This window comes from Balaenoptera physalus (assembly GCF_965194825.1).
Source record: "Balaenoptera physalus genome assembly, chromosome: 10".
Classification (NCBI taxonomy): domain Eukaryota; kingdom Metazoa; phylum Chordata; class Mammalia; order Artiodactyla; family Balaenopteridae; genus Balaenoptera; species Balaenoptera physalus.
In genome coordinates this window covers 29,345,402-29,372,984 of record NC_138889.1, presented here as the reverse complement: position 1 = coordinate 29,372,984, position 27,583 = coordinate 29,345,402, and the positions used below count along the sequence as shown (strand labels likewise).

At 35.4% G+C, this 27,583-nt stretch overlaps 1 protein-coding gene across 2 annotated transcripts in view; it reads left to right on the top strand.

Annotated features, from left to right (window-relative positions):
• CWF19L2 (CWF19 like cell cycle control factor 2) overlaps positions 1–27,583 on the top strand; it is a 193,614-nt gene that overhangs the window by 141,153 nt on the left and 24,878 nt on the right. For both annotated transcript variants that reach the window (XM_082409913.1, XM_082409912.1), the window contains exons 13-14: positions 12,387–12,599; positions 23,480–23,596. In XM_082409913.1, coding sequence (XP_082266039.1) covers positions 12,387–12,599; positions 23,480–23,596 — 330 coding nt within the window. The remainder of the gene's footprint in view (positions 1–12,386; positions 12,600–23,479; positions 23,597–27,583) is intronic.

Here is a 27,583-nt window from a genome sequence, read left to right as displayed (position 1 = left end):
GCTTAACTTACTGTGTTTGGGGTCTCCTTTTTGCAGGCTGCAGGTTAGTAGTTCCTGTTGTTTTTGGTGTCTGCCCCCAGTGGGTAAGGATGGTTCAGTGGCTTGTATAGGCTTCCTGCTGGTGGGGACTGGTGCCTGTTGTCTGGTGGATGAGGCTGGGTCTTGTCTTTCTGGTGGGCAGGACTGCATCTGGTAGTGTGTTTTGGGGTGTCTACGAACTTATGATTTTAGGCAGCCTCTGTGCTAATGGATGGAGTTGTGTTCCTGTCTTGCTAGTTGTTTGGCATGGGGTGTCCAGCACTGGAGCTTGCTGGTCTTTGAGTGGAGCTGGGTCTTAGCATTGAGACGGAGATCTCTGGGAGAACTCTCACTGGTTGATATTGCATGGGGCCAGGAGGTGTCTGGTGGACCAATGTCCTAAACTCGGCTCTGCCATCTCAGCGGCTCAGGCCTGATACCCGGCCTGAGAGCCAAAACCCTGTCAGCCATACAGCTCAGAAGAAAAGAGAGAAAAAAAAGAAAGAAAAATAAAATAAAATAAAGTTATTAAAATAAATCTTAAAAATATTATTAAAGTAAAAAAATTTAAAAAAGTAATAAAGAAAAGAAGAGAGCAACCAAACCAATAAACAAATCCACCAATGATAATAAGCACTAAAAACTAAACTAAGATAAACATAAAAATCAGCAACTAGTCAGTTGCATACAACAAACCCCAAGTCTACAGTTGTTCTCAAAGTCCACAGCCTCAATTTTGGGATGATTCATTTTTCAGGTATTTCACAGATGCAGGGTACATCAAGTTGACTGTGGAGATTTAGTCCGCTGCTCCTGAGGCTGCATGGATAAATTTCCCTTTCTTTTCTTTGTTCGCAAAGTTCCTGGGGGTTTAGCTTTGGTTTTGGCCCCACCTCTGCATGTAGGTCGCCCTCTGGTATCTTTTTTTCACCCAGACTGGAGGGGGTTAAAGGAGTGGCTGATTACGGGGCTCTGGTTCACTCAGGCTGGGGGGGTGGGTGGGGTACGGAATGCAGGGCGAGCCTGTGGCAGCAGACGTCGGTGTGACGTTGCAACAGCCTGAGGCGTGCCATGTGTTCTCCTGGGGAAGTTGTCTCTGGATCACAGGACCCTGGCAGTGGTGGGCTGCACAGGCTCCTGGGAGGGGAGGTGTGGATAGTGACCTGTGCTTGCACACAGGATTCTTGGTGGCTGCAGCAGCAGCATTAGAGTTTCATGCCTGTCTCTGGTGTCTGCGCTGATAGGCACAGCTTGCACCTGTCTCTGAAGCTCGTTTTGATGGTGCTCTGAATCTCCTCCCCTTGCGCACCCCAAAACAATGGTCTCTTGAGTCTTAGGCAGTTCCAGACTTTTTCCTGGACTCTCTCCCGATTAGCTGTGGCACACTAGGCCCCTTCAGGCTGTGTGTTCACGCAGCCAACCCCAGTCCTCTCCTTGGGATCTGACCCCTGAAGCCCCAGCCTCAGCTCCCAGCACCCACCCACCCTGCTGGGTGAGCAGACAAGCCTCTCAGGCTGGTGAGTGCTGGTCATCACTGATCCTCTGTGCGGGAATCTCTCTGCTTTGCCCTCTGCACCCTTGTTGCTGCACTCTCCTCCGTGGCTCTGAAGCTTCCCCCTCCGCCACCCAAGTCTCTGCCTGGTTTCCTAGTGTGAGGAAACTTTTCCTCCTTCCCAGCTCCCTCCCAGTGGTGCAGGTCCCATCCCTATTCTTTTGTCTCTGTTTTTTCTTTTTTCTTTTGCCCTGCTCAGGTACGTGGGGATTTTCTTGCCTTTTGGGAAGTTTGAGGTCTTCTGCCAGCATTCAGTAGGTGTTCTGTAGGAGTTGTTCCACATGTAGATGTATTTCTGATGTATTTGTGGGGAGGAAGGTGATCTCCATGTCTTACTCCTCTGCCATCTTGAAGGTCCTTCTACTGTCATCATTTTAAAAAGGTTTTTTTTTTTAAGTCTTTTCTCTTGATGCTAATCTAGTATTTATAGACTATAGGGTAGCTTTTTTGTCTTTCCTCTAAATTTATCAACTATTTACTGATTACCTGGAGAAGGTGCCTCCAAGCTGTACTTTTATATTATATATAATTCTAATATACTTGGCTATTGAATTTTAGACCAGAAGTATAATAAAAGTAGCAAATTAGAAGTGGGGACACAAGAGTACCACAAGAAGTGCTTATAACAATGAGAACCAACAGCTGACTTAATATAGAGCAAAGAATGAGATGGAAAAATGCAGGTAAAGAATTGAAAAATCATAAACATCTTGGTTGACATAGCTAGCATAGAACCCACTAGCCCTTGAGAGGGCCATTAATGAATTATGACACATTTTAATAATTGTCCCATTAATCACCCTATTATCAGGATAAGACTAAATTGCGTTAATTATGTTTTAAAAGGTAGGACAGTTTATAACACTGTTTGGGAACATTTGTATTCAAAATGACTATAATAATTAATGTTTCTTTTCTTAAATGGTAAACCCTTAACTATTTGGAAATTCGGCTGTTCAGGAAGACTTATTCAACTGGTTTACAGTAATGGTTGTATTCTAAACACCAGTCATATTTTGACATCTCCCCCAATTATCACTGTTTAATAAAATCCTGACTTCTTCTTTTCCCTTGACAATTCATTCAAGAGGTTTAACTTTTACTGTGATAAAAGGTGGTATGTATTCCAAAGGAACTGTTTAAAATAGAAGAATGTTTGGCATGCTTAAATACTTAAATTCTAGTTAGGAAGAGTTGTTGGCAAGGGAAAAAAGGCCAATGATAAAGGAGAAGAAGTTGTGAGTGGCACATCTGAGCAGACTGCAGAAAGTCAGTCCTATCCAGAGTATATGAAGAGGGGTTAGGGTCTACTGCATGGATGACAGGATTTAAACAGGAACACATGTACCCTTCCATTATCTCAGGAGAGAAGAAGTATAAGCTGTGTGTTTGTGGATGGTTTTAGGTTTGGTGGTAGGAGGATCAGGAAATTCTTGTCTGATTTTAATTTTTTCTTTGAGGTCATCTACTGAAAGTGAGAGAGGAGTTGATGGAGTGTCCAGGGTTTGATGGTGATCATCTAAAATTGCCACTGTGGAAAATGGGAGGTTTTTCTTATTATGTTGAAGTGGCAGTCAGCTTATGAGCTTATAATGGAACCATTTATAAAATATAATAACTTTTCTATAATACCATGGCAAGCATTGCAGAGGACCAGAAAAGGGAGATGATTGACTACATTCAGATTAGACTATACTCAAATAGTATAATTATATTTGGTTTTTAAGGAAAGTGGACTGAAGCAGAAGTGGTTTTATTTTATTATTATATTAATTTTCTCCCATTATATTATACAGTTGGCATTTGAAATGTCTGAATTTCACTTACATTATGGTTAATGATATTTAGAATAATATTATTCTTGGAATGTTCTTGAAAAAATGTTATACAAGCAGAGCCTCTGAACAGAAGCAGTTTGTTATTGTATAGAGGGTTATATCTTTATCAGTCACTTATCAGAGAAACAGAACTATTAAAAGACATACAGACATAGGTTTCTTTACAGGGATTTGACCTTACGCCATTGTGGAAGCTGGTTAAGCAATCTTTTTAAGGCTGTTGTGGTTGCATCTGAATTTGGAGCTTTAAGTCCAGAGGGCAGGCTCTTGGAAAGGAAAAATGAATGTAAAGCGGGGGAGACTTAAGAGCAAGAACAAGCTAGAACCCACAGGCATGAGCTGGAATTCTCGAGGATGGACAGATATACATGTCAGTTTATGTTGCCTCTGACCTTGGTGGTGTGGATATTCTGTAGATTAGGCTAGGAGCTAAATACACACATCTGGCCTAGAAGTCAGAGAAGCTGAAGGAGGATGGTGGGAAAGGTGGGGCAGTTGCAGAGTCAGATGCTGCCTTGTATAAGGAGGTGAACCAGCAGTTAAGTGACAATGTATGCAAGCTATAAAATGGCTGCTGCTTTATTTCTACTCTTCAGGTCTTCTATAAAAATCTCTTGTTACCCATCGTAACCAGAAATACACTGAAAAGGGAATTTTGGTAAGTGTCTGTCAGACTAGTCAAATTGACCCAGTGACCACAAGTATGTTACCTTGGCTCCTCTCTTTAAACTATATTTAATCTCCAAATAAAGAAAACAAAATCATGCTTCTGTCCAAATGATAGAACTGTCCTACATACAACCAAAAACAGGCTCTTTCCCCGGAATAGAGTGCAAAGCTACTATTATGTTAGATGGTAAGGGGATGAGAAAGGGGAAGAAAAGAAAGAATTTTTGTTAATATTTAGGTGTATATTCACACATATAAATTCATATCAAAATATTGAAAGGATATCATAACTATTACAATATTAATTTCTGAAACTGGTTATGGAGTTTCATCTAGTATTTATACCTGCTTTCCTCTACTACCCATTCTGTATTCCTTTTGTCCTCAGCAGCATCTTAGCTGGTTATGGCCCCTTGCCTTGTGGGGTGATCCAATCCTTCATTCAGAAGATCTGGGCCATTTATTAGCCATCCTGCCTTAACTGAGTTGTATTTTATCATTGACTTTAATCATAGGCCGTGAGAATACCAAGAGGTGCCCTAAAAGGTAACCTATATTCAAGCTATACTTCCTCTTACCTCCATTGTACCAGCCCAATTTTCCCTTTATAGTCAGAATCAGTCACTCTAGAAAGTACAGTAGCTCCCCTCTTTGCCTTTTGATTCAGTGGAATGAGGAGCCAGAGTGGCCAGGTGGCTGTCAGAACTTCAAGTTCAGTGAATCATTGTGTCCCTTGATAGATGTATTCCTCTCTTTAGAACTAAGACCTCTAGACTAGTAGAGCCTAAGATCACAGAGTTGGGAAGCAGAAATTTTGCTAGTGTATCAAAAGGGGCAGTAGTGAGATAGGTCACTCCTATTTTTTTCCCCCTAGGTTCCCATACCTGTGAATTCTGGCTGTGGGAAAGATACCATAATAGTTTGGGTGCTGATTTAGAGCGCTTACTTCATTCGGGGAGACATAGCCTTAGTTTACAAGACATCACCTATCCAGCACTTGTAATTAAATCTTAAAAAGGCCAGTTCACTGTTCTATCCAGCCAGCTACTTCAGATGGTGGGGAACATGGTGAATTAGTGTGCAGTGCTGCTTGGTAGTCATCATTGTTGCATGGTGACTGCAATGGGCATAGACACATTTCATCTGCTGTGAAATTATTTCCTTGGTCAGAAGCATATGTGTGATACCACAATGATACAAGTCCAGAGATGGTAGTTTTGGCAGAATCACTGTATGCAGTGGAGGCAAGTCAATGTCCAGAGTAAGTGTCTATTCCAGTAAGAACAAAGTGCTGCTCCTTCCATGATGGAAGCAGTCCAATGTACCCAACTTGCCACCAGATAGCTGCCTGATCCCCCAAAGGAGTGGTGCTCATATGTATCAGAGGCTCAGTGTTATCTCCCAAAGGACTGGTGCTCGTATCAGAGGCTCAGTGTTGATCTCTGTTGGCAGATTGGGTATTCAGCAGTGGCTATAGCCAGATCAGCTTTGATGTTGCTGAGCCCTTGAATAGTTTCCATACCTGCATGGCCACTTTGTTCACAAGCTCATTGGAACAATGGTAGGAGTGGCTAGTGACATAAATATTTTCACATGAGTCACAAATATCTTTGTACTCCATATTCATTTGGAGAGGTCTGTCCATATACCTCTTCCCCAGACTTCCTTGTTGGTAATCTCTACTTGTGTTCTATCCAGGTCCCCTGGCCATCCAGCCAAACCATTTGCCATAGTACTTGAATCAGTGTAGACCTGTATCTATGGCCATCTCTCTTTCCAGGCAAAGTGAACTCACTGCTCAAAGTTCTTCTTACTGAGATAATTTCCCTTTATGGCCATTCCAGAGTGGGACTGTAGCGCTGCAGCTGTCCACTTTGGGTGGTGCCTGTGTATCATGCAGAACCATGTATTTATTTTTTTAAATGTTGATATAGATGAACCTATATTTAAATTTTTAAAGCTTTTTTTTTTTTTTTGAGATTCAGGATCTGATCAGTGTTTGTGCACTGTGTTTATTGTATCTCCTCAATGTGAGAGTCCCTAAGACCATCCTCACTTTTGACACCAGCTACAAGTTCAGGGATCCCCAAGCCCACCTTCAGCTTTGATACTTTACTACAAGGACTCACAGAATTCCCTAAAAGCTGTTAAATGAACAGTTAAGGTTTATTACAGTGAAAGAATACAGATGGAAAATTAGTCAAGGGAAGCGGCTCATGGAGCTGAATCCAGGAGAATTTCAAGCATGAAGCTTCCATTTGTCCCCTTTCCCAGTGAGTCATGGACAGCACTAACTTCTCCCAGCAATAATGTGTGAAATACACAGGGTATTGCCAACTAGGGAAGCTCCCCCAAGCATTGGTGTGCAGTTTTTGTTAGGATTTGGTCACATAGACATAGTTGATTTCCTGTGAAGATGACAGTTTCCAGCCTTTCCTGAGGTGGAGCTGATACTGTGTGGCCCAAAGTTCCCAGCATAAATCACATTGTTAACATAGATGGCTCGTGTGGCCCAAGACCCTCAGATAAACAAAACCACTCTTTTAGGCAGGACATTGCAAGTGCTTAAAGATTACCTTCCAGAGACAGAAGACAAAGGCCAGACCTCTATTTGGGTGCAGTTAATTTTTTTAAAACACAGGTTTATTGAGATATGATTCACATGCCATACAAATTCACCCATTTAAAGTGTACAATTCAATGGTTTTTAGTATCTTCACGAATATATGTAACTATCACCATCAGTCAATTTTACAACATTTTTATCACCTCAAGAATAAACCCTGTAACCTTTAGCTGTCACCCCTTAACCCTCTTAGTCCTCCTCCATCCCCAGCCTTAAGCAGCCATGAGTCTATTTTCTGTCTGTATAGATTTTGCTGATCTGGACATTTCATGTATATGATAGTGATTTTTTGTGACTGACTTCTTTCACTTAGCTTGTTTTCAGAGTTCATCTGCATTGTAGGGAGTATCAGTATTTCATTTCTTTTTTATAGCCAAATATACTCACTCTATTGTACAGATTTTATATGTTTTGTTGATCTGCTCATCAATTCATGGGCATTTGGATTGTGTACAAGTTTTGACTGTTATGAATAATGCTGCTGTAAAGATTCATATACAAGTTTTTGTTAGGCATATGTTTTCATTTCTCCTGGGTATATACCTGGAAGTGGAATTGTTAGGTCATATGGTAGCCCATATGTTTAATTATTTATTAATTAATCTATATTGAATTGTTTGAGGAACTACCAGACTGTTTTCCAAAGCAGCGCCATGACTTTACACTCCCACCAGCAGTGTTTGAGGGTATCAGTTTCTCCACATCCTTGACAACACTTGTTATTATCTGACTATTTGATTCTAGTGAGCATCAAGTGGTAACTTCATTGTAGTTTTCATTTACATTTCCCTGTATTTATTGGCCATTTGTATATCTTCCTTGGAGAAATGTCTGTTTAGATCCTTCGCCCATTTTAAAATCAGGTTGCTTGTTTTTTGTTGTTGAGTTGTAGGAGTTCTTTATGTATTCTGGTTGTAAGTCCCTTATCAAATAAGTGATTTACAAATATTTTCTCCCATTCTGTGGGCTGCCTTATCACTCTGTTGAGAGTGTCCTTTGCTTCACAAAAGTTTTAAGTTTGATGAAATCCAACTTATCTATTTTTTCTTTATTGCTTGTGCTTTTGTTGTCATAGCCAAGAAATCATTGCCAAATTCAATGTCATGAAGCTTTTCCCCTATGATTTCTTCTAAGAGTTTTAAAGTTTTAGCTTTTAAGTTAGGTCTGTGATGCATTTTGAGTTAATTTTTTTATATGGTGTGAGGTAAGGGTCCAACTTCATCTTTTTTTGCATGTGAATATCCAGTTTTCCCAACACCGTTTGTTTAAAAGACTGTCATTTCCCTATTCAGTGGTCTTGGCACCCTTACTGAAAATCATTTGACCATATATGAGTTTGTTTATTTCTGGGATCTCCATTCTATTCCATTGGTCTGTATATCTTTCTTTATGCCAGTATCACATTATTTTGATTATTGTAGATTTCTAGTACGTTTTAAAATCAGGACGTGTGAGACCTCCAACTTTGTTCTTTTTAAAGATAGTTTATTTGTAGTCCCTTGAGATTCCATATGAATTTTAAGATGGATTTTTCTATTTCTGCAAAAAACATCATTGAGATTTTGATAGATGTTGCATGCATTGTAGATCACTTTGGGTAGTATTGACATCTACTCCTCTTTCTTTTATCTTATTCATTTTAATGTTATAACTATTTTATCACATTTTTCCTATTTATTTAGAAAAGAGATTCTCAAAGTTCTAAAATTTATGACATACTATCTTGATCTTGTACCATCTCATCAATTTTCTTTAGGACTCTATCTAAATGAAAAAGAGGCATATTTTCATGCCCCTCTTGTTTTCTTCACCTCCTTTCCTCCAGCAAATATTTTCACTTTTCCCCTTCTTGGTCTTATATTCTCCGCTATCTGTTAACAGTCTGTCCATTAAAAATTTTTGGTTGGGGGTAAGGTCATAGATGTGTACATGACTGATAAAGGTAAAAACATTTTGTGTCAAACCCCAAAGAGAAGATAATGGGAAAATGCAAATAATTAGAGGATGTAAGAGGAGGGAATTATTGTTCTGGGATAGATGTGTATCGTATTTCAGTTGTGTTGAAGAATCATTCAGACTTAATTTGCAAGACTGTCCCCTATTTAAGTCAAAAACTATGAATAGATCAGAGAAGTTCAGCAGCATTCATGGAACATAGATTTAAAAAATAGAAATACTATCTTCTTCAACTGATTTTATTTGAATTGAATATATTCCCTGACAAGTTATGAACTGATTTTTAATAACAATATTTTTAACAATATATCATATGAAAGTAAAGTTACATGTAGAAGTACATATTCTGCTCACTAATGTATTTTAGAAAAGACAAATACCCATCAGATATCTGTATTCTCTTTTAATAAGTACCCTAACTTGATTGGGTATGTTTATTCTGGATGAAATTTAAGGTTTCTTCTAATTCTTTATTCTGCTTCATAGACTATATTCACAATATTCCCTTTCTATGTTTTAAAGATGGGTTTCTTAAGTGAGAGAGGCTCACTATATGCCGGGCACTCTCAGCTTTACAATCAAACTGTGTTTGATTCCTGGCTCTGTCTCTTAATAATTATGTGATTTTGATTAAGTTATTTAGTCTCTCTTAGCCTCAGTTTTTTAATGTCAAGTGAGAATGACAATTCCTATGTTGTAGAGGTATTTGGCTGAGAGGATACTTAAAGTTTCTATTAATATCTAGCATATAGTTAGTCACTATTTTCATGAAAATTTTAGTGACCAGTTTGGACATTTTTCAAAATTTGATATATTATGGTTGAGATAAAGGTCTGAAGTTAAAATAATAATTTGTAAGTCAGGAGACTACATATAAATAGACAAACCTGAAAGAATAGAGAGATAATCAAGGATTAATAAAGAGAAAAAGTAGAAGATAAAATTAATTCCTGAAGCTAATGTGCTCTGAGAAATACCTTACTGATAATAATCTTTTTACCTAATTCTATCAATAATGACATTTTAGAAATTTTCTTCTGTTTACATTTAGGTTTACTTCTCTTCTTTTTCTAGTTTTTTAAGTTGGAAGATGACATCATTGATTTAAGGCCTCTCTTGTTTTCTAATATAAGTGCTTAGTTCTGTAATTGTCCCTCTAGGTACTGGTTTCACAGTACACCACAAATTCTCACATGTCCTGTTTTTGTTTTATTGTAGTTCAAAAAACTTTCTAATTTTATTTTTTATTTCTCTGATGATCCGTGGGTTATTTGGAAGTACACTATTTAATTTTCGCATACTTGACTATTTTCCATATATCTTTCTGTTGGAATTTCTAGTCTAATTCCATTGTTTTCATTGCACATACTCTATGTTACTTGAATCCTTTTAAATTTATTGAGAGTTTAAGTCTGAGAATGCTGTCTGTCTTGGTAAATGCTCTCTGTGCACTTGAGAAGAATGTTTATTCTGCTGATGTTGGATACAATTTCTGTCAATGTTGGTTATGTCAAATTGGTTGATAGTTTGTTCAAGTCTTCTATGTGCCTATTGATTTTCTATTTGTTTTATCAATTATAGAGAGAGTGGCATTTAAATTTCTGACTACAGTTGTGGGCTTGTCTATTTCTCCTACAGTTCTGTCAAGTTCTTGCTTCATATATTTTGAAACTATTATTAGGTGCATAAACTTTAAGATTGTTTTGTCCTCTTGATGGTATAAGTCTTTTATTATTATGAAATGACCTTCTTTATCCTTCATAATATTCTTTACTTTGACATCTACTTTCTCTGACAGGAGTACAGGCACTCTGGCTTTCTTCATATCTATTTAAATATCTGGTAAGATCCAAAAAGCCATTTTCTTTTTGGTATTTAGTAGACTAAGTAGAACTTAGTCTAATGGAAGAAAAACATAAGTTAATGAGCTGTTTTGATACAGTGTGCTCCTCATGAAACTGATGTGAGTATAGTACTGAAGGAGCTTGGACAATCTAGAAAAGTTGTTTCATGCAGGTGACAACTAAATCTAAACCTCAGATTAAAAAATGAGTAGGGGTAGGAATGGCAAAATTGAGGGCAGAATTGGTCGGAGAGCAATATGTGCAAAGCCTGAAGGTAACAGTACTTTTGGGGACTAAAATAGAGTGGCAAAGTGTAGAGTTTGAGTAGGGATGTGATCACATGTGACTGAGGTGACTCACATTTATGAGTCCTTATTGTGTGCCAGGCATGTGTTGTAAGGATTAAGAAAGATAACCCTGTTAGATGGATAATATTGTTATAGCCATTGTAAAATAAGGAAATAAAACATAGAGAGAGTGCAGAGAGATTAAATAACTGCCCAAGATTATACAGACAGGAGATAGAATTTTACCATGGTTATTCTGACTATAGAACCCAAGCTCTTAACCATTATACCGTTCTGTGTCTGTGACTTAGTAGGCCAAACAACAGTTTGAACTTGATCCTGTTCACAATGTAGAGCTCTTTGAGGATTTTAAGTAGGGACATAAAGAAAAAAAGTAAATAAAATTTTTGTTTTAAAAACATCACCCTGGCTACAGTTTATGTTGGGGGAGGTATAGAGAAGGTGCCTTGAGATACAGTTGAAAAATGCTTTATGTTCTATGTGGAGTGTATGCTAATTTTATTTTTTTTATTTTTATTTTTTTTCATAGATGAGGTTCTGGGATTTATTTTTTTAATAAAAATAAACTTTTAATTCCTAATTTAAATAAATTAGGAGTTTGGGTTTAACAGATACACACTACTATATACAAAACAGACAAACAAGGACCTACTGATTAGCACAGGGAACTACACTCAACATCCTGCAATAACCTATAATGGAAAAGAATCTGAAAAAGAACACACGCACACACATACACATACACATACATATTTATATACACATATATATAACTGAATCACCCTGCTGCACACCCAAAACCAACACAACATTGCAAACCAACCACACTTCAATAAGATAAATAAATAAATAAACTTTTAACAGAAGTTTTTAGCATTATCACAACACCATTATCACACACACCCAAATTAACAGTATTTCTTGATACTGTCAGTGGTTGTTAGCCAAAGACCACCAGGGGCACACAGAGTTAAATTAAACAAGTTGGGTTTATTACTTACTGCAGCAAGGCAGAATGCACACTGTGTTGAATTGCTCAGTATCTCAGTAAGAGGGTGTTAGAAAAGACTTATTAAAGAATTTGGTTTTGTACACATGAAACTTACATAGTTTTATAAATCATTGTTACCTCAATAAAAACAAATAAAAAAGAAAATTATTTTTAAAAGAGAAAGGGGAACATTGCTCTCAATGCTCTCAATATACATATTAGCAAATTGGCTGTTAAGTTTAATAGAGTGTATGCTAATTTTAAAGTGAAGGTTGTTCTTAACCTCTCTGTGGTTCAAGTTCCTCATCTATTAAATAGAAATGATAATGGTTCCCTCATCATAGGAGTATAAAACAATCAAATTGCATAGAACTGCACATGGTAAATACTCAGTAAACTTTAGCTGTGATGATGATAATAAATTGATCCTTGCAGGTCAAGCTTAAATTTTAATCATGTTTTCTTTTTTCTTTTAATGTAAGAATTTTATCACAGGACTTACAGATATGACTTCAGTATGCCACAGTACAATAAACTGAATTAACTACTACCTTCTCCCCACTACTATTATTTTGTTTTTTCAGTTTATGGGAAAAACAGATGGAGACTATTACACTCTGGATGACATGTTTGTCTCTAGAGCAGCTGAGAGAGAATGTTTTGGTGAAGAGGAGGAGAATCAGAGGAAAAAAGCTATTGCTGAGCACCGGAGTCTTGCTGCACTAATGGAAAAATGTCTGTATTGTTTTGACAGCTCTCAATTTCCCAAGCACCTTATTGTTGCAATAGGTGTTAAGGTAAGAAATATAACGTTTATTGCCCTAAGGAAACGATTCAGTAGTATATGTAAATTTGCCTCTTTCTTCATATTCTTATAAGATTCTAAGAAATCTGTCTTGTCTCATTCTGTTTCAAATATTTTCTTTTCTAAGTTCCCATGATTCTTAGAATCTTCTTTAGAGCGAGTATAAATATTTAAATGATACGAAGCTCCCATTTTGTGCAATTCTTCTCTATAGAGAGGCAACACTGAGTAGTGCTCAGGCCCTAGACTTTGGAACCAGACCACCTGGATTCAGATTCTTGCTCTGCCATTTACCATCTATGTGATCTTATTTTCATGATTGGCACTTGATTCTCAGTATTAAAATCACTTCAGAGCTACTTAGTCTAAAGTAGCTTCTGCTTCTTCCCTTACTTTCTCATAGAACCTTTTTGTTTCTTTATAGAATATCTCATAATTTGGAGAAGTTTATTGTACAGTTGTTGCTTGGTATCCACGGGGGATTGGTTCCAGCAGTCTCTCTATACCAAAATCCACAGATGCTCAAGTCCCATAGTCACCCCTCCATCTGCAATTCCACCTCTGTGGATTCAACCAACCCCGGATCATATAGTACCACAGTATTTATTGAAAAAGGTCCATGTATAATTACACCCATGCAGTTCAAACCCATGTTGTTCAAGGGTCAACTGTATTTTGTTTTACTTGTTGAGTGTCTCCCCCAGTAGTCTGTAAGTGCTCTGAGGGCATAGATAACTTTTACTCATCATTGTATACCACACATGTATCCCATTATATACCAAGCATGTATGTTTATAGTCACTTCTTTCAATAAATGTTAATAATCACTTATTTAATAGTCACTTATTTCAGTATTTGGCAGTTTAATTCTTATATTAAGTAAATAATTATTGTGTACCTGATGTATGCCAGAACCTAAGTAGTCACTGGGGAAAAGTAGAAAATCAGATATATTTGTGGAGCTTGTATTCTAGTGAAATAGAGCAGAGAATAAAAAATGTAATGATTGCCCTGATTTAAGAAAGTGTTGTTATGAAGCAGATATAGAGAGGAAATGTGATAAAATAATGGGAGAGTATTTTTTGAGAAGGTGGTCTAGAAGGCTTCTCTGAGGAGGTATTTTAGTAAAGGTATGAAAGATGAGAAGAAGCAAGCAACATGAAGCTATGAATGAATAATGTTTCAGAAAGAGGTATCAGTGAGTGAAAAGCCTTGAGGAGGAAATAAGGCAGGCATTTATGGAACAGAAAAAAGATCAGTGTAGCTGGAGTGGAGTGAGTGTGAAAAAGTGGTAGGAGAGGAATTTTAATGAATGCTAGTTTCAGGAACTAATAGTTTGGGGAATATACATATACATATTAATTAATTTGTTTGTTGTATGTACATACTTACACACACACACAAGCACCTGTGTAGCCAAAGAACTGGCATTGACTTTTCCATTCCAATTCTAGTCTTTAATATCTTTAGGTCATTAAGACAGTCAATTTATCAGTTTGGATTTTGGTTTCTTTATTTCCTTACCCTTCCTTTTCTTTTTCTTTCTTTTCCTCTAGACTTTATCAAAAAGTAAAAGTAAAAAATTCCATTCAAAATTTAATCAATCAAAAACCCCACCTTAATCACTTACTTGTATTAATTTTTCCATGTTCTTTTCTAGATTGTTACATAAACATTTGCATTTTCTTAATTATGACATTATATATAAATATTTCCTTCCCCTTTAGTCTAGTCCCTACCTTTAAAAAATGTAAGAATAAATTAAACATAAAGTAACACAAAGTTTTCGATAATTCTTTACAAGAAGTTTGGGTTTTTCTCAATGACTTCATTTTCCCTAATGCACTGCAGACAGGCCAGGTCCAGGGCAGGCCCAGAGGTGTGAAGTGTACAAACCTTTTGTTAGCCTCCTGCTTTATAGGCGGTGTCCCAAAGTAGGCATTTCTCAATTAACTAGTGAAAGGAAACTGTTGGCCAGTAAAGAGACATTTTCTATTTCTTCAACTCATATATTTATATTTCATACATTCCTTTTCCTGTTCTTCTCAATTCTCCTCTTCTGCTGTGAGGTAATCCACATTTTCCAATTAGAGATTTCTAAAGGTATTAAATCTTCTTTTGCCTTTAACTTACTGAGCATAGGCTGATCTGTTTCTTCCCTCTTGGACTAGTTGTTTCATTCTGGTTTCATTTTAATACCATTTGAATCTCCTTTCTTGGTCTGTGCTTTATTATGCTATCTTAGTTTTAAAAACTGCTATCTAGCTTCAGCCTTTCATCTGTGAATATTTTAATATAGAAATGTTTGAAATATTGGTTTGAAGGAATTTCATCTGTTTGCTACAATATCTGACTGCTTATCCCATCTATTATAGCTAATAGGTTATTTTATTAATCTGAATAAACAGTAAGAAATTATTCCTTTTAGTCGTTACCTAAGTTAATTATATATGATTATGAGTTTCTAAGGAATTACTTTGCGTTAGGCAGTAGTAATTAACAGTATTCTAAAGCAGTTCACCAATTCTCACTCAGCTTGAATTTCTAATACTTAAAGTTAATGTCATAAATCCAAATGTATTAATGAAGCTATGTGAGTACTCATTAGAGTCAGTTATGTAAGTTTCTGATCATAAATTGTCCCTGCCTCCTCCCTCTTTTTTAAAAATAGAAGTTATTTCTCCCCTTCTTGTCTTAACACTATCCTTTACTTACAAAAAAAAAAGTACTTTGATTTTTAGAACAGTTTTATATTTACAGAAAAATTATAAGGCAGTACAGAGTTCCATATACCCTGTGCCCAGTTTCCTCTATTATTTCCATCTTAACATTAGTATAGTAAAATTGTTACATCTAATGAATCAGTACTGTTTTTTGTTTGTTTTGCTTAATATAGTTGATATACAATATTATGTTAATTTCAGGTGTACTATGTAATGATTTGACATTTGCATACATTATGAAATGATCACCATGAAAAGTCTAGTAACCATCAGTCCCCATACAAAGTTATTACAGTATTACTGACCATATTCCTTATGCTGTATATTGCACCCCCATGACTTATTTATTTTGTAACTGTAGTTTTAATACCTTTTCATCCCCTTCACCTATTTCACACCTCCATCCCCAAACAGTCCCCTCTGCCAACAACCCATTTGTTCTCTGTATCTATGAGTCTGTTTTTGTTTCATTATGTTTGTTCATTTGTTTTGTTTTTTTGATTTCACGTATATGTGAGATGATATGGTATTTATCTTTCTCTGTCTAACTTATTTCACTTAGCATTTCAATCCATAGTGTTGCAAATGCCAAGATTTCGTTTTCATTATGGCTGAGTTATATTTCATTGTATATATGGTACATATATATATGTATATATACACACACACACATATATATACACACATACATATATACCATATCTCCTTTATCCATTCGTCTATTGAAGAACACTTAGGTTTCTTCTGTATCTTGGCTATTGTGAATAATGCTGCAATGAACATTGATATGCATATATCTTTTTGAATTAGTGTTTTGTTTTTTTAAGGTAAATACTCAGAAGTGAAATTGCTGGATCATATGGCAGTTTTATTTTTAATTTTTTGAGGAAGTTCCACACTGTGTTCCATAGTGCCTGCACCAATTTATATTCCCACCAACAGTGTAGCAGGGTCACCTCTTGTCCACATCCTCACCAACACTTGTTATTTGTTTTTTTGATGATAGCCATTCTGACAGGTATGAGGTGGCATCTCATTGTGGTTTTGATTTGCACTTCCTTCATTGTTAGTGATATTGAGCATCTTTTCATGTGTCTGTTGGCCATCTGTATATCTTCTTTGGAAAAATTTCTGTTTGGTCCTCTGCCCATTTTTTAATCAGTTGTTTTTTTGGTCTTGACTTATATGACTTCTTTTGTATATTTTGGATATTAACCCCTTATCTATCATTTGCAAGTATTTTCTCCCATTCAGTAGGCTGCCTTTTCATTTTGTTGATGATTTCTTTCACTACGTGAAAGCTTTTTAGTTTGACGTAATCCCATTTATTTATTTTTGCTTCTGTTTCCCTTACTTAAGGAGACATATGCAAAAAAATGTTACTAAGATCAATTTCAAAGAGTGTACTACCTATAGTTTTCTCTAGAAGTTTTCTGGTTTCAGGTCTTATATTTCAATCTTTAATCCATTTTGAGTTTTTTTTAATATGGTGTGAGAAAGTAGTCTAGATTGATTCTTTTGCATGTACCTGTCCAGTTTTCCCAGCACCATTTATTGAAGAGGCTATCTTTTCCCTTTTGTATATTCTTGCTTCTTTTGTTGTAGATTAATTGAACATGTAAGCATGGGTTTATTTCTGGGCTCTCTATTCTGTTTCATTGATCTATGTCTCTGTTTTTAATGCCAGTACCATTCTGTTTTGATTACTGTAGCTTTGTAGTATAATTGGTAATCAGGAAGTGTGATACCTCCAACTTTGTTCTTCTTTCTCAAGATTGTTTTGTCTGTTCAGGGTCTTTTGTATTTTTATACAAATTTTAGAATTATTTGTTCTAGTTCTGTGATATATGCCATTGGTATTTTGATAGGGATTGCATTGAATCTCCAGGTTGCCTTGGGTAGTATGGTCATTTTAAACGATATTACTTCTTCCAGACTATGAACACAGAATTTCTTTCCATTTATTTTTGTCATCTTCATTTTCTTTCATCGATGTCTTATATTTTTCAGAGTACAACTTGTTTACCTCCTTGGTAAGATTTATTTATAGGTATTTTGTTCTTTTTGATGCAACTGTAAATGAGACTGTTTTCTTAATTTTTTCTTTCTGATTGTTATTAGTGTATAAAAATGCCACATTTCTGTGTATTTTGTAACCTGCAACTTTACTGAATTCATTTATTAGTTCTAATAGTATTTTTGGTAGCATCTTGAGGACTTTCTATATATAGTATCATGTCATCTGCAAACAGTGAGTTTTAATTCTTCCTTTCCAGTTTAGATTCCTTTTATTTCTTTTACTTGTCTGATTTCTGTGGCTAAATACAAGTGGCAAGAGTTGGCTTCCTTTTCTTTTTATTTTATTTATTTGTTATTTTTTAATTGAAATATAGTTGATTTACAATATTATGTTAGTTTCAGGTTTATAACATAGTAATTCAGTATTTATATAGATTATACTCCTTTTAAAATTATTACAAAATAATGGCTATATGTCCCTGTGCTGTACAATATAGCCTTGTTGCTTATTTATTTTATACATAGAAGTTTGTATCTCTTAAACCCCTATCCCTATTTTCCGCTCCCCCACCCCTCTCTCCACTGGTAACCACTAGCTTGTTCTCTGTATTTGTTTTATTTTATTCATTTGCTTATTTTATTTTTTTTAGAGTCCACATATAAGTGACAACATACAGTATTTGTATTTCTTTGTCTGACTTATTTCACTAAGCATTATACCTCTTAAATCCATCCACATTGTTACAATTGGCAGAATTCATTCTTTTACTATGGCTGAGTAACATTCCATTGTGTGTGTGAGTGTGTGTGTGTGTATGTATATATATATATATATATATATGTATATATATATATATATATATATATATATTACATCTTCTTTATCTATTCATCTGTTGATGGACACTTAGGTTGCTTCCATATCATGGCTATTGTAAATAATAACTGCTGTGAACATTGGGGTGATGTGTCTTTTCAATTATTGTTTTCATTTTCTTCGGATATATACCTGGGAGGGGAACTGCTGGATCGTATGATAGTTCTATATTTAGTTTTTTGAGGAACCTCCATACTGTCTTCTGTAGTGACTTCCAATTTACATTCCCAACAGCAGTGTACAGGGTTTCCTTTTCTCCACATCCTTGTCAACATTTGTTATTTATAGACTTTTTGATGATAGCCATTCTCACAGATGTGAGGTGGTATCTTTATGGCTTTGATTTGCATTTCTCTGATGATTAGAAATGTTGAGCAACTTTTCATGTGCCTATTAGCCATCTGTATATCTTCCTTGGAAAAATGTCTATTCTGGTTTTCTGCCCATTTTTCAATTGGGTTGTTTTTTTGATATTGAATTTTATGAGCTGTTTATATATTTTGGATGTTAACCCCTTATTGGTCATATGATTTGCAAATATTTTCTCCCATTCAGTAGGTTGTCTTTTCATTTTGTGGATGGTGTCTTTTGCTATGCAAAAGCTTTTAAGTTTAATTAGGTTCCATTTGTTTATTTTTGCCTTTGTTTCTTTTGCCTTAGGAGACTGATCCGAAAACATACCACCATAATTTTTGTCACAGTGTTCTGCCTATAGTGTTCTTCTAGGAGTTTTATGAGTTAATTTTTGCATATGGTGTGAGAAACTGTTCTAATTTCATTCTTTTACATGTAGCTCTTCAGTTTTCCCAGCACCCCTTATTGAGGAGACTGTCTTTTCCTTTGTATATTCTTGCCTCCTTTGCCATAGATTAATCGACCATAGGTTCATGGGTTTATTCCTGGGCTTTCTATTCTACTTCATTGATCTCTGTATCTGTTTTTGTGCCAGTACCATACTGTTGTGATTTTACTGTAGCTTTGTAGTATCAACTGAACTCAGGGAGCATGATACCTACAGTTTTGTTCTTTTTTTCTCAAGATTGCTTTAGCTATTCAGGGTCTTTTATTCTGTGAAAAATATCATGGTTATTTTAATATGGGTTGCATTAAACTTGTAGATTGCTTTGAGTAATATGGACATTTTAACCATGTTATTTCTTCCAATCCATGAACACAGTATATCTCTCCATTTCTTTGTATCATCAGTTCCCTTCATTAGTGTCTTATAGTTTTCAGAGTATAGGTCTTTCACATAATTAAGTTTATTTCTAGGTATTTTCTTCGTTTTGATGCAATCTTATATGGAATTTGATTTCTTGCTTTTTCTGATAATTTATTATTAATGTATAGAAAAACAATAGATTTCTGTATATTAATCTTTTATCCTGCAACTTTACTGAATTCATTTATTTGTTATAGTAGTTTTTTGTAGCATCTTTAGGATTTGATATGTATAGTATCATGTCATCTGCAAACAGTGACAGTTTTACTTCTTTTTAATTTGCAGTCTTTTTTTGGTCTTTTTCTTCTCTGTTTGCTGTGGCTAAACACAGATGGTGAGAGTGGGCATCCTTTTTATTCCTGATCTTAGAGGAAATGCTTTCAGCTTTTCACTGTTGAGTATAATGTTGGCTGTGAGTTTTTCATGTATGGCTGTATTATATTGGTGTATGTTCTCTGTATACCCACTTTGTTGAGTTTTTGTTTTAAATGGGTCTTGAATTTTGTCTAAAGCCTTTTCTGCATTTATGGAGATGATCATATGATTTATACTCTTCAGTTTTTTTTATGTGGTGTATTGTGTTGCATCAAATACAATTTTTTGTTTCCTCACTTTCGGTGTGTATGTCTTTAGATCTGAAGTGAATCTCTTGGAGGCAGCATATGTATCATTCTTGTTTTTTTTACCAAATTAGTTGCTCTGTGTCTTTGTTGCTATTTTGTTAATTGTTTTCCTGTTGTTTTTATAGTTCTTCTTCATTCCTTTCTTCTCCTTTTGCTCTCTTTCCTTGTGATTTGATGACTGTCTTTAGTGTTACATTTGGATTTCTTTTTCTTTTTTGTGTATCTATTACTGGTTTTTGATTTTTTAGTTACCATGATGTTCATATGTAACAACATATATATTTACATATATATACATATATATATATAATCTTTATTTTAAATTAACGATCTGTTAAGTTTATACTCATTCTAACCACACTACATTTTACTGCCCTCCCCCCAACATTTAATGTTTTTGTTGTCATATTTTACATCTTTCTGTTTTGTGTATCCCTTAACTACTTATTGCAGATATGGATAATTTTTTTACTTTTATCTCTTAACCTTCCTACTAGCTTTGTAAGTGGTTGATCTACTACCTTTAATGTATGTTTGCCTTTCCCAGTGAGACTTTTCTTTTCATAATTTTATTACTTCTAGTTATGGCCTTTTCTTTTCTCCTTAGAGAAGTCTTTTTATCATTTCTTGTAAAGCCAGTTTAGTAGTGCTGAACTCTTTCACCTTTTGCTTATCTTTAAAATGCTTTAACTCTCCTTCAAACCTGAATGATGACATTGCCAAGTAGAGTATTGTTGGTTGTAGGTTTTTTCTTTTCATCACTTTAAAGATATCATGCCATTCCCTTCTGGCCTGCAATTTCTGCTGAAAAGTCAGCTGATAGTCTTATGGGAGTTACCTTATATGTAACTAGTTGCTTTTCTTTTGCTGCTCTTAAGATTCTCTCTTCATCTTTAATTTTTGCAATTTTAATTATAATGTATCATGGTGTAGACACATTGGGTTCATCTTGTTTGGAAGTCTCCATGCTTTCTATACCTATATCTGTTTCCTTCTTAAGGTTAGGGAAGTTTTCAGCCATAATTTCGTTGAATACATTTTCTACCCCTTTTTCTTTCTCTGCTCCTTCTGGGACCCCTATAATGTGAATATTAGTATGCTTAATGTTGTCTCAGAGGTCTTTCTCAATCTATCCTCATTTTTAAAACCCTTTTTTTGTTGTTGTTGTTCAGCTTGAGTGATTTCCACTACTCTGTCTTCCAGATCTTCCAGATCTCTGATCAGTTCCTCTGTATCAGTTCTTCTGAATCAATCTACTATTGATTCGTTGTAGTATATATTTTTCTTTTAGTTCTTGTATTCTTTAGTTCTCTTTGGTTCTTCTTTGTACTTTCTAACTCTTTTTTGAAATTGTCAGTGTTCATCCCTTCTTTTCCCAAGTTCAGTTAACATATTTATGATCATTATCTTGAACTCTTTATTGGGTCAATTGCTTATCTTTGTTTAGTTGCTTTTCTTTTCTTTTTTTCCTGAGGTTATGTCTTGTTCCTTCACCTCCTCATTTTACCTAATTCTGTGTTTTTTTAGTCGGTGTTAAGTATGTCAGTTACTTCTCCCCATCTTCAGAAGTAGCCTTATATAAGAGACATCCTGTGGGGCCTGGCAGCATGCACCCCTTTGGTCACCAGAGCCCTATTCCTAGGGGTGCCCCCTATATGGGCTGCATGTACCCTTCTGTTGCAGTAGGGTCAACTTCCATTGGGGAGCTGGTATGTGGGGCTGAACCCCAGCTTAGTTGGCTGTGGTGCCTCTTGGCACGACTTGCAGGCCTGCTGGAATGCAGGGGTAGGCTTTTCTCTTGGTTGTCTGTTTCAGCCTGTGGGATGTGGGGCTGCTGCCATCTGCTGGTAGGTGGGGTAGGCTTCTCAAGTGGTTCATTGCATGCCCAGCAGGGCTCAGGGCTGATGCCAGCTTGCTGGAGGACAGGCCTGGTCCTTGGCACTAATAAGCTAGAGGGAGGATTCTGAAATGGTGCTTGCCAGTGCTGGTGTTATTGAGGTAGAATGAGCTGCCAAAAATGGCTGCTGCCAGCTTTTCTGTCCCCAGGGGGAGTCCCAATTGTTTCCTGCCTGTCTCGGAGGCTCTCCAAGAGCAGCAAGTGGGTCTGAAACAGGCTCCTTTCAAACTAGTGCCTCTGTGCTAGGACTCAGAGCATGTGAGATTTTGCAGACAACCTTTAAGAATGGAGTCCCTATTTCCTATTGCCCTTGGGATCTCTCCCATATGCAAACCTTGCAGGCCTTCAAAGCCAGACATTCTGGGAGCTCATCTTTATGGTGTAAGTCCCCTGCCTGGGAGCCCAGTGTGGGGTTCAGACTCCTTGCTCCTTGTGGAGGACCTCTATAATTGTAATATTCCTCTGGTTTGTGGGTTGCTGACCTGGGGGTGTAGGTCCTGACTAAAGTGCATCTCCAGCCCTGTTGCCTGTCTCATTGTGGTTCCTTTTTTATGTCTTTAGTTGTGGAGTATCTTTTCTGCTGGTCTTCAGGTTGTTCTTACAGGTAGCTGCTCTGTAATTAGTTGTAATTTTGTTGTGCCTGTGGGAGGAGGTGAGCTCAGGGTCTTCCTAGTCCAACGTCTTAGCCACCTCTTCAGTGCTTATTCCTGATATTGTTTTTAATTGTGAATATTTTTGGTATTTAACTGTAAATTTAAGTAGATAGCCATATCCACATACACTCCAAGTTTTTCCCCTTACAGCGAAGTTTTAAAAATCTGCATAATTTTGTAAAGCAATTAATAAATAAATTTATTAATTCATTAATTAATTCTCTTACATAAAATTTTTCTAGCTAAAACCTAGTAAAAAATTATAGAAAATAGGATCAAGCCTTGTTGAAGAATATTTATGCTTCTTATGAACACCTGTTCCTCTCTACATATATACTAATTGACCTTTTTTGTTTTTAGACAGTTTGTGTAAAATGAAAAAATAGTACCAGCTTGTAGGTAATACATGTATGTAAATAAATAGAACTTAACCAGTGCTGTAAAGCCATACAGAGGTTATTTCTCTTTTCTCAGCCAATGAGAGAAGGAAGACCTGATTAATAGGCATCAGTTTAACTTCCGTATCATTACCAGGTCATGTATTTCTTTTATTCTTGCAAAATTTGTGCTGTTTCAAGGGCTTTGAAGGCATTCATTCTACCCTTTGGTAAGCTTAATCTTTGAGGTATAGCAGTCAAAATTGAGACTTAGGCAATAAGTTTCTGGTTATTGAAAGATATCTTCATGGATTTTAAAATTTTAAATAGTGAATATCTTTAAAATATTAAACTATAATATATTACTTATGAGCAGGTTTATTTTATTAACTGTTAGCCATGTTAACCTACGAGGGGCTCATCTTTCAGAACTGATAATAAATAGCAATAACATTTCACCTTTGCATCTTTTTTCCCATAGGTTTATTTATGTTTACCCAACTTACGATCTCTTACTGAAGGGCACTGCTTGATAGTCCCTTTGCAGCACTATAGAGCAGCTACCTTATTGGATGAAGACATCTGGGAGGAAATTCAGGTCAGCATGATAATGCTCATGATCATTGTAATGATCAAGAGCAGTTTTTACATACTATTGTGATAAATTCTAACAAGTTTTATGCCTTCATTCAGTGATTTTATTTTCTGAATTTAAACAAGTATACATTTCCATAGTTGTGTATATCTGTGGGTCATGATGTTTTCACCACTCACTACCTTTTTACTTTATTGAAAGCTTTAAATAAAAAATTTTTATTGAGGTATAATTGTCATATAATATATTAGTTCCAGGTATACAACTGAAAGCTTTTGTCTACTAAATAAACTATGATCAAGTAATAATTATTTTTACTTTAAAAGATATCAATGTAAGATTTCTAATATTTGCTTTCATGGAACATGAAATAATCATTCTTACCACAGTAAGCTAATAAATTACAGCCCAAAGGAAAGATGTTTTCAGATAATAAAAAATAATTTTTGGAATTTAGTGGTTTACATTTAGCAATTGTCATATTTTCCTATAATGACATTGACCTTTTCTGCTGCTATGTTTTTGTCATGATTTTGTTACCAGCTTTAATTTCCATACTTTTCCCTTATAGCCTTTTGGATTCAGGGATTGTGTGTGTGTGTGTGTGTGTGTGTGTGTGTGTGTCTGTGTCTGATTCTTCAAGAAGTTGAAAGGCACAACGTGGGTGAAATTGCTGCTGAATTGCAAGACCTTATAATGACCAGAAGAGAGAGAGAGAGAGAAAGAGAGGGAGGGAGGAAGGAAGGAAGGGAGAAAAAGAGAGAGAGAGAGAGGACAGAAGGAAGGGAGGGAGGGAGGAAGGAAGGGAGAAAGAGAGAGAGAGAGGACAGACGGAAGGGAGGGAGGTCCTGTTTTTCTAATGACTGACAAGTGAATAGGGGTTATAGGAACCCCTAGTTAGAAAACACGAAAATTTTAAGACTTCTAAAGAGACTAATACTAGTCTTTGTATCATGCTGATAAAGATACCAAGAGAGGCAATATTTTGACTGTATTTCATGAAATTCCGTCTTAACTCCCTGAAATCTTTTAGTTTATTCTGTGAAAGTTAAAGGGCAGACTGTTTTAATGCATCTATGGCCCAACAAGGGTAAGAGTGTGGATAAGTGTATTTGATGTGAAAAAAAATTTTCTTTTTCTAATAGTGGATGCCAGTGCAGTAAATAATTTAAAGTGGAAAGTGTTGCAGATTTGTTTTTCAGAAATATTTGGGGACTTTTCTGGAATGCTTTTTAAAAATGTATACATGCAAAACTGATTTAACTTAGAGCAAAAATAAAGTGCCAAAAAGATTTTAAGTTATACAGGAATCTAGTCTGTATGTTATATGTTTCTGTAAGAAATTAAGTTACTTGATGAAAAACACTGAGTTGGGAAAAGAAGAAATTTATTCAGTTCAATAGATACTGAGTGCATGAGTGTAAGATAATGCAGGTGTTGTGAGAAATGCGGAGATAAAATCACTCATTAATTCTGCCCAAAGGTGTGGTATATACTAATATAGGTTACATTATGGTTTAGCAGATTTTGTAAGCCAGATGCATTATAGACAATTGAGTGAGGGAGGAAAAGCCAAATTGTTTTATGTAAATAATGGCATTATAGCTCTCTTTTGTGATAAAAGAAAGAAGTTGTTAGGTGTAAATTAATCTACGATAGTGAATGAAAAAAATATCTGAATTCTAGCTTATTTAAAGAAATGTACTTTTTTCGATTTTTGTTTTTACTTTCAAATATATACAAAAACTCAAATTAATTATGCCCTGGTTAATACCCTTATGGTCATTCACCTCTTTTAGAGAATATATGTTAAAAATGACTTGACTTAGCAAAAAACTATGTTTGCAAATTCAGGGGCCACTTTCTTCAAGTGATTTTTATCACCATCCTCTTTTAAATTTAATTTTAGACCTTGTATTTAATAGAATATACAAAGATATTCAGCAGAGCATGTGGGAATAATCACAGATTTCTAATGATAATATCTAAATTTTTAGTTTTATTAAATATATAGTGAAACTTGTTCCCCTTTAAGTTTATTCTTAATCAGTTTGACAAATGAGCTTGAACATATGTTATAGTCAGACACTGTAGGTCCATTTTTTAAATATCTCAAACTAGCGGTATGGTGGTGGGGTCGTTGATGCTTATCTACAGTGAGCTTCACTGTGGGGCCATTTCAGTGGAAAACTTCCAGTGTTAGTACAATTAGGTCTTTTTCTTGGGGCTAGTCAGACTCTCCAGAAAAGACTCTTTCAGTCTCTTGCCTAGAGCATCTATGTCTGCTTTTCAGTGTTCTGGGAGCTGAGTTGGGAAAGAAGGCTGGTGTGGCAGAATGTCAAACATTTAAGAACACTAAGTAACATTTTTTATGATGCCCCTGTTTTCAGACTGTATACTCTCAACTGTGTCTGGTTTTCCTAGCCCAGCAACTTTATTGTGTGCCTTCTCCAGAAGGTTATCCTATAGTGTTCTCCTGGTGTGGAGGAGGGGATCTGGTGTGTTAGTTATTTTTTTCAAAAGACTTTCGTCTGTGCCATCTGTTTTTCATTACATCTTCACCTCTAGTTCCATAATTCCCTGGTGCTGCCAATTCCTGAGCGTTTTGAGGATTCTGCAGTGTAGCATGGGTTTCTTCTTTACCATCCCTGCTAAAATAAACCCCCTCCTCCTATATCACCCAACTATGAACCAGCTTTCTAGTGTTTAAGTCAGATATTATGGGGTGATCTGATTTTTAGCATATTTTCTCTCATTTTCTTTGTTCTAATAGCTTTATGCTGTTTTGAAAATTATCTTAATGTCATTTTTGAGGTGTCGCTTCATGAAGGGTGTAGAATTAAATGTGTATGTTCTGTACTATCGCATTACATTTATCTTTGGATAATCTTATCTTTAGACATGTTCTATTTAGAAAATTTGAATAAATTATAGTATTAATATTATATCATCAGCCCTAAATAGCTTTGGTATCTTTAATGAAAATACTTTAATATTTATTTTAAATTCCTTTACTCGTGTTTATCTGAGTTTTTTGTAATGTGATTTGTAATGTGTAAGAATTATAACACTCTAGTATAGATTACTTAAATATATTGTAAGGAATATAAGTCCAGATGTGTTAACTAAATGAGGAATTGCAATTAGGTGAGTAATCATAGTTTAGAAACGTGGAAAATAGTGATTACCTGAAGGATGAAGTGTTTTCTACTAGTAGTACGGGAATTTTATTTTGCCCCCGTAACATGAGATCTCTACATCTCTGTGAAACATAAAATAGTTTTGGTATCTTATGATAATGAACTAAAACACTTCCTTCATTGTTTAGTTTTCATATAAATTTTAAAGAATGCATATTATTTAACAATGTATACTGTATTTGTTGTATTGAACTTGCAGAAATCCTGCTTTAATGGAGTTGATAACCTCAAATTATACCATTAAACTCATATTTTTAAATTAAAGTATTTTATATATATATATATATATATGAAGTACTTAAAAGTGTGTATGTGTCCTCCTTGAGGCTATAAGTATGATGTTTATATATTTTATAATATTGAACTATTCTTGCATCACTACTAATTTTGTACTTTTGAGTTTTCATTTATAATCCATGACATCTTAAGTCTGTCTTCTTCACTATTGTCCAGATAGACTCTAGAACAGTCATCCAACAGTTAAACCTAAATTTTACCACCTAAATGTGATTTTATCTCTTCCTTTTCTTATTTTAGTTTACTGGAACTGTTTCCAATATATACATAATACTGAGCAGAGTGAGTTTCAGTTAAAAAAAATATGTTGCTTAACTATGTGAAATTATGTGGTAGATTTAGAAAGTAAAGTAACTATAAGGTAACATTTTAGAGTTTAAACATTGTTTACTATTTTTTTATTTTAAAAAATGCTGAACTTATATATATAGCTGTGGTTAGAAATGTAGAGTGAATCCTGTATCTGTTGCTTACTAGGTACCTTTTTAGTTTA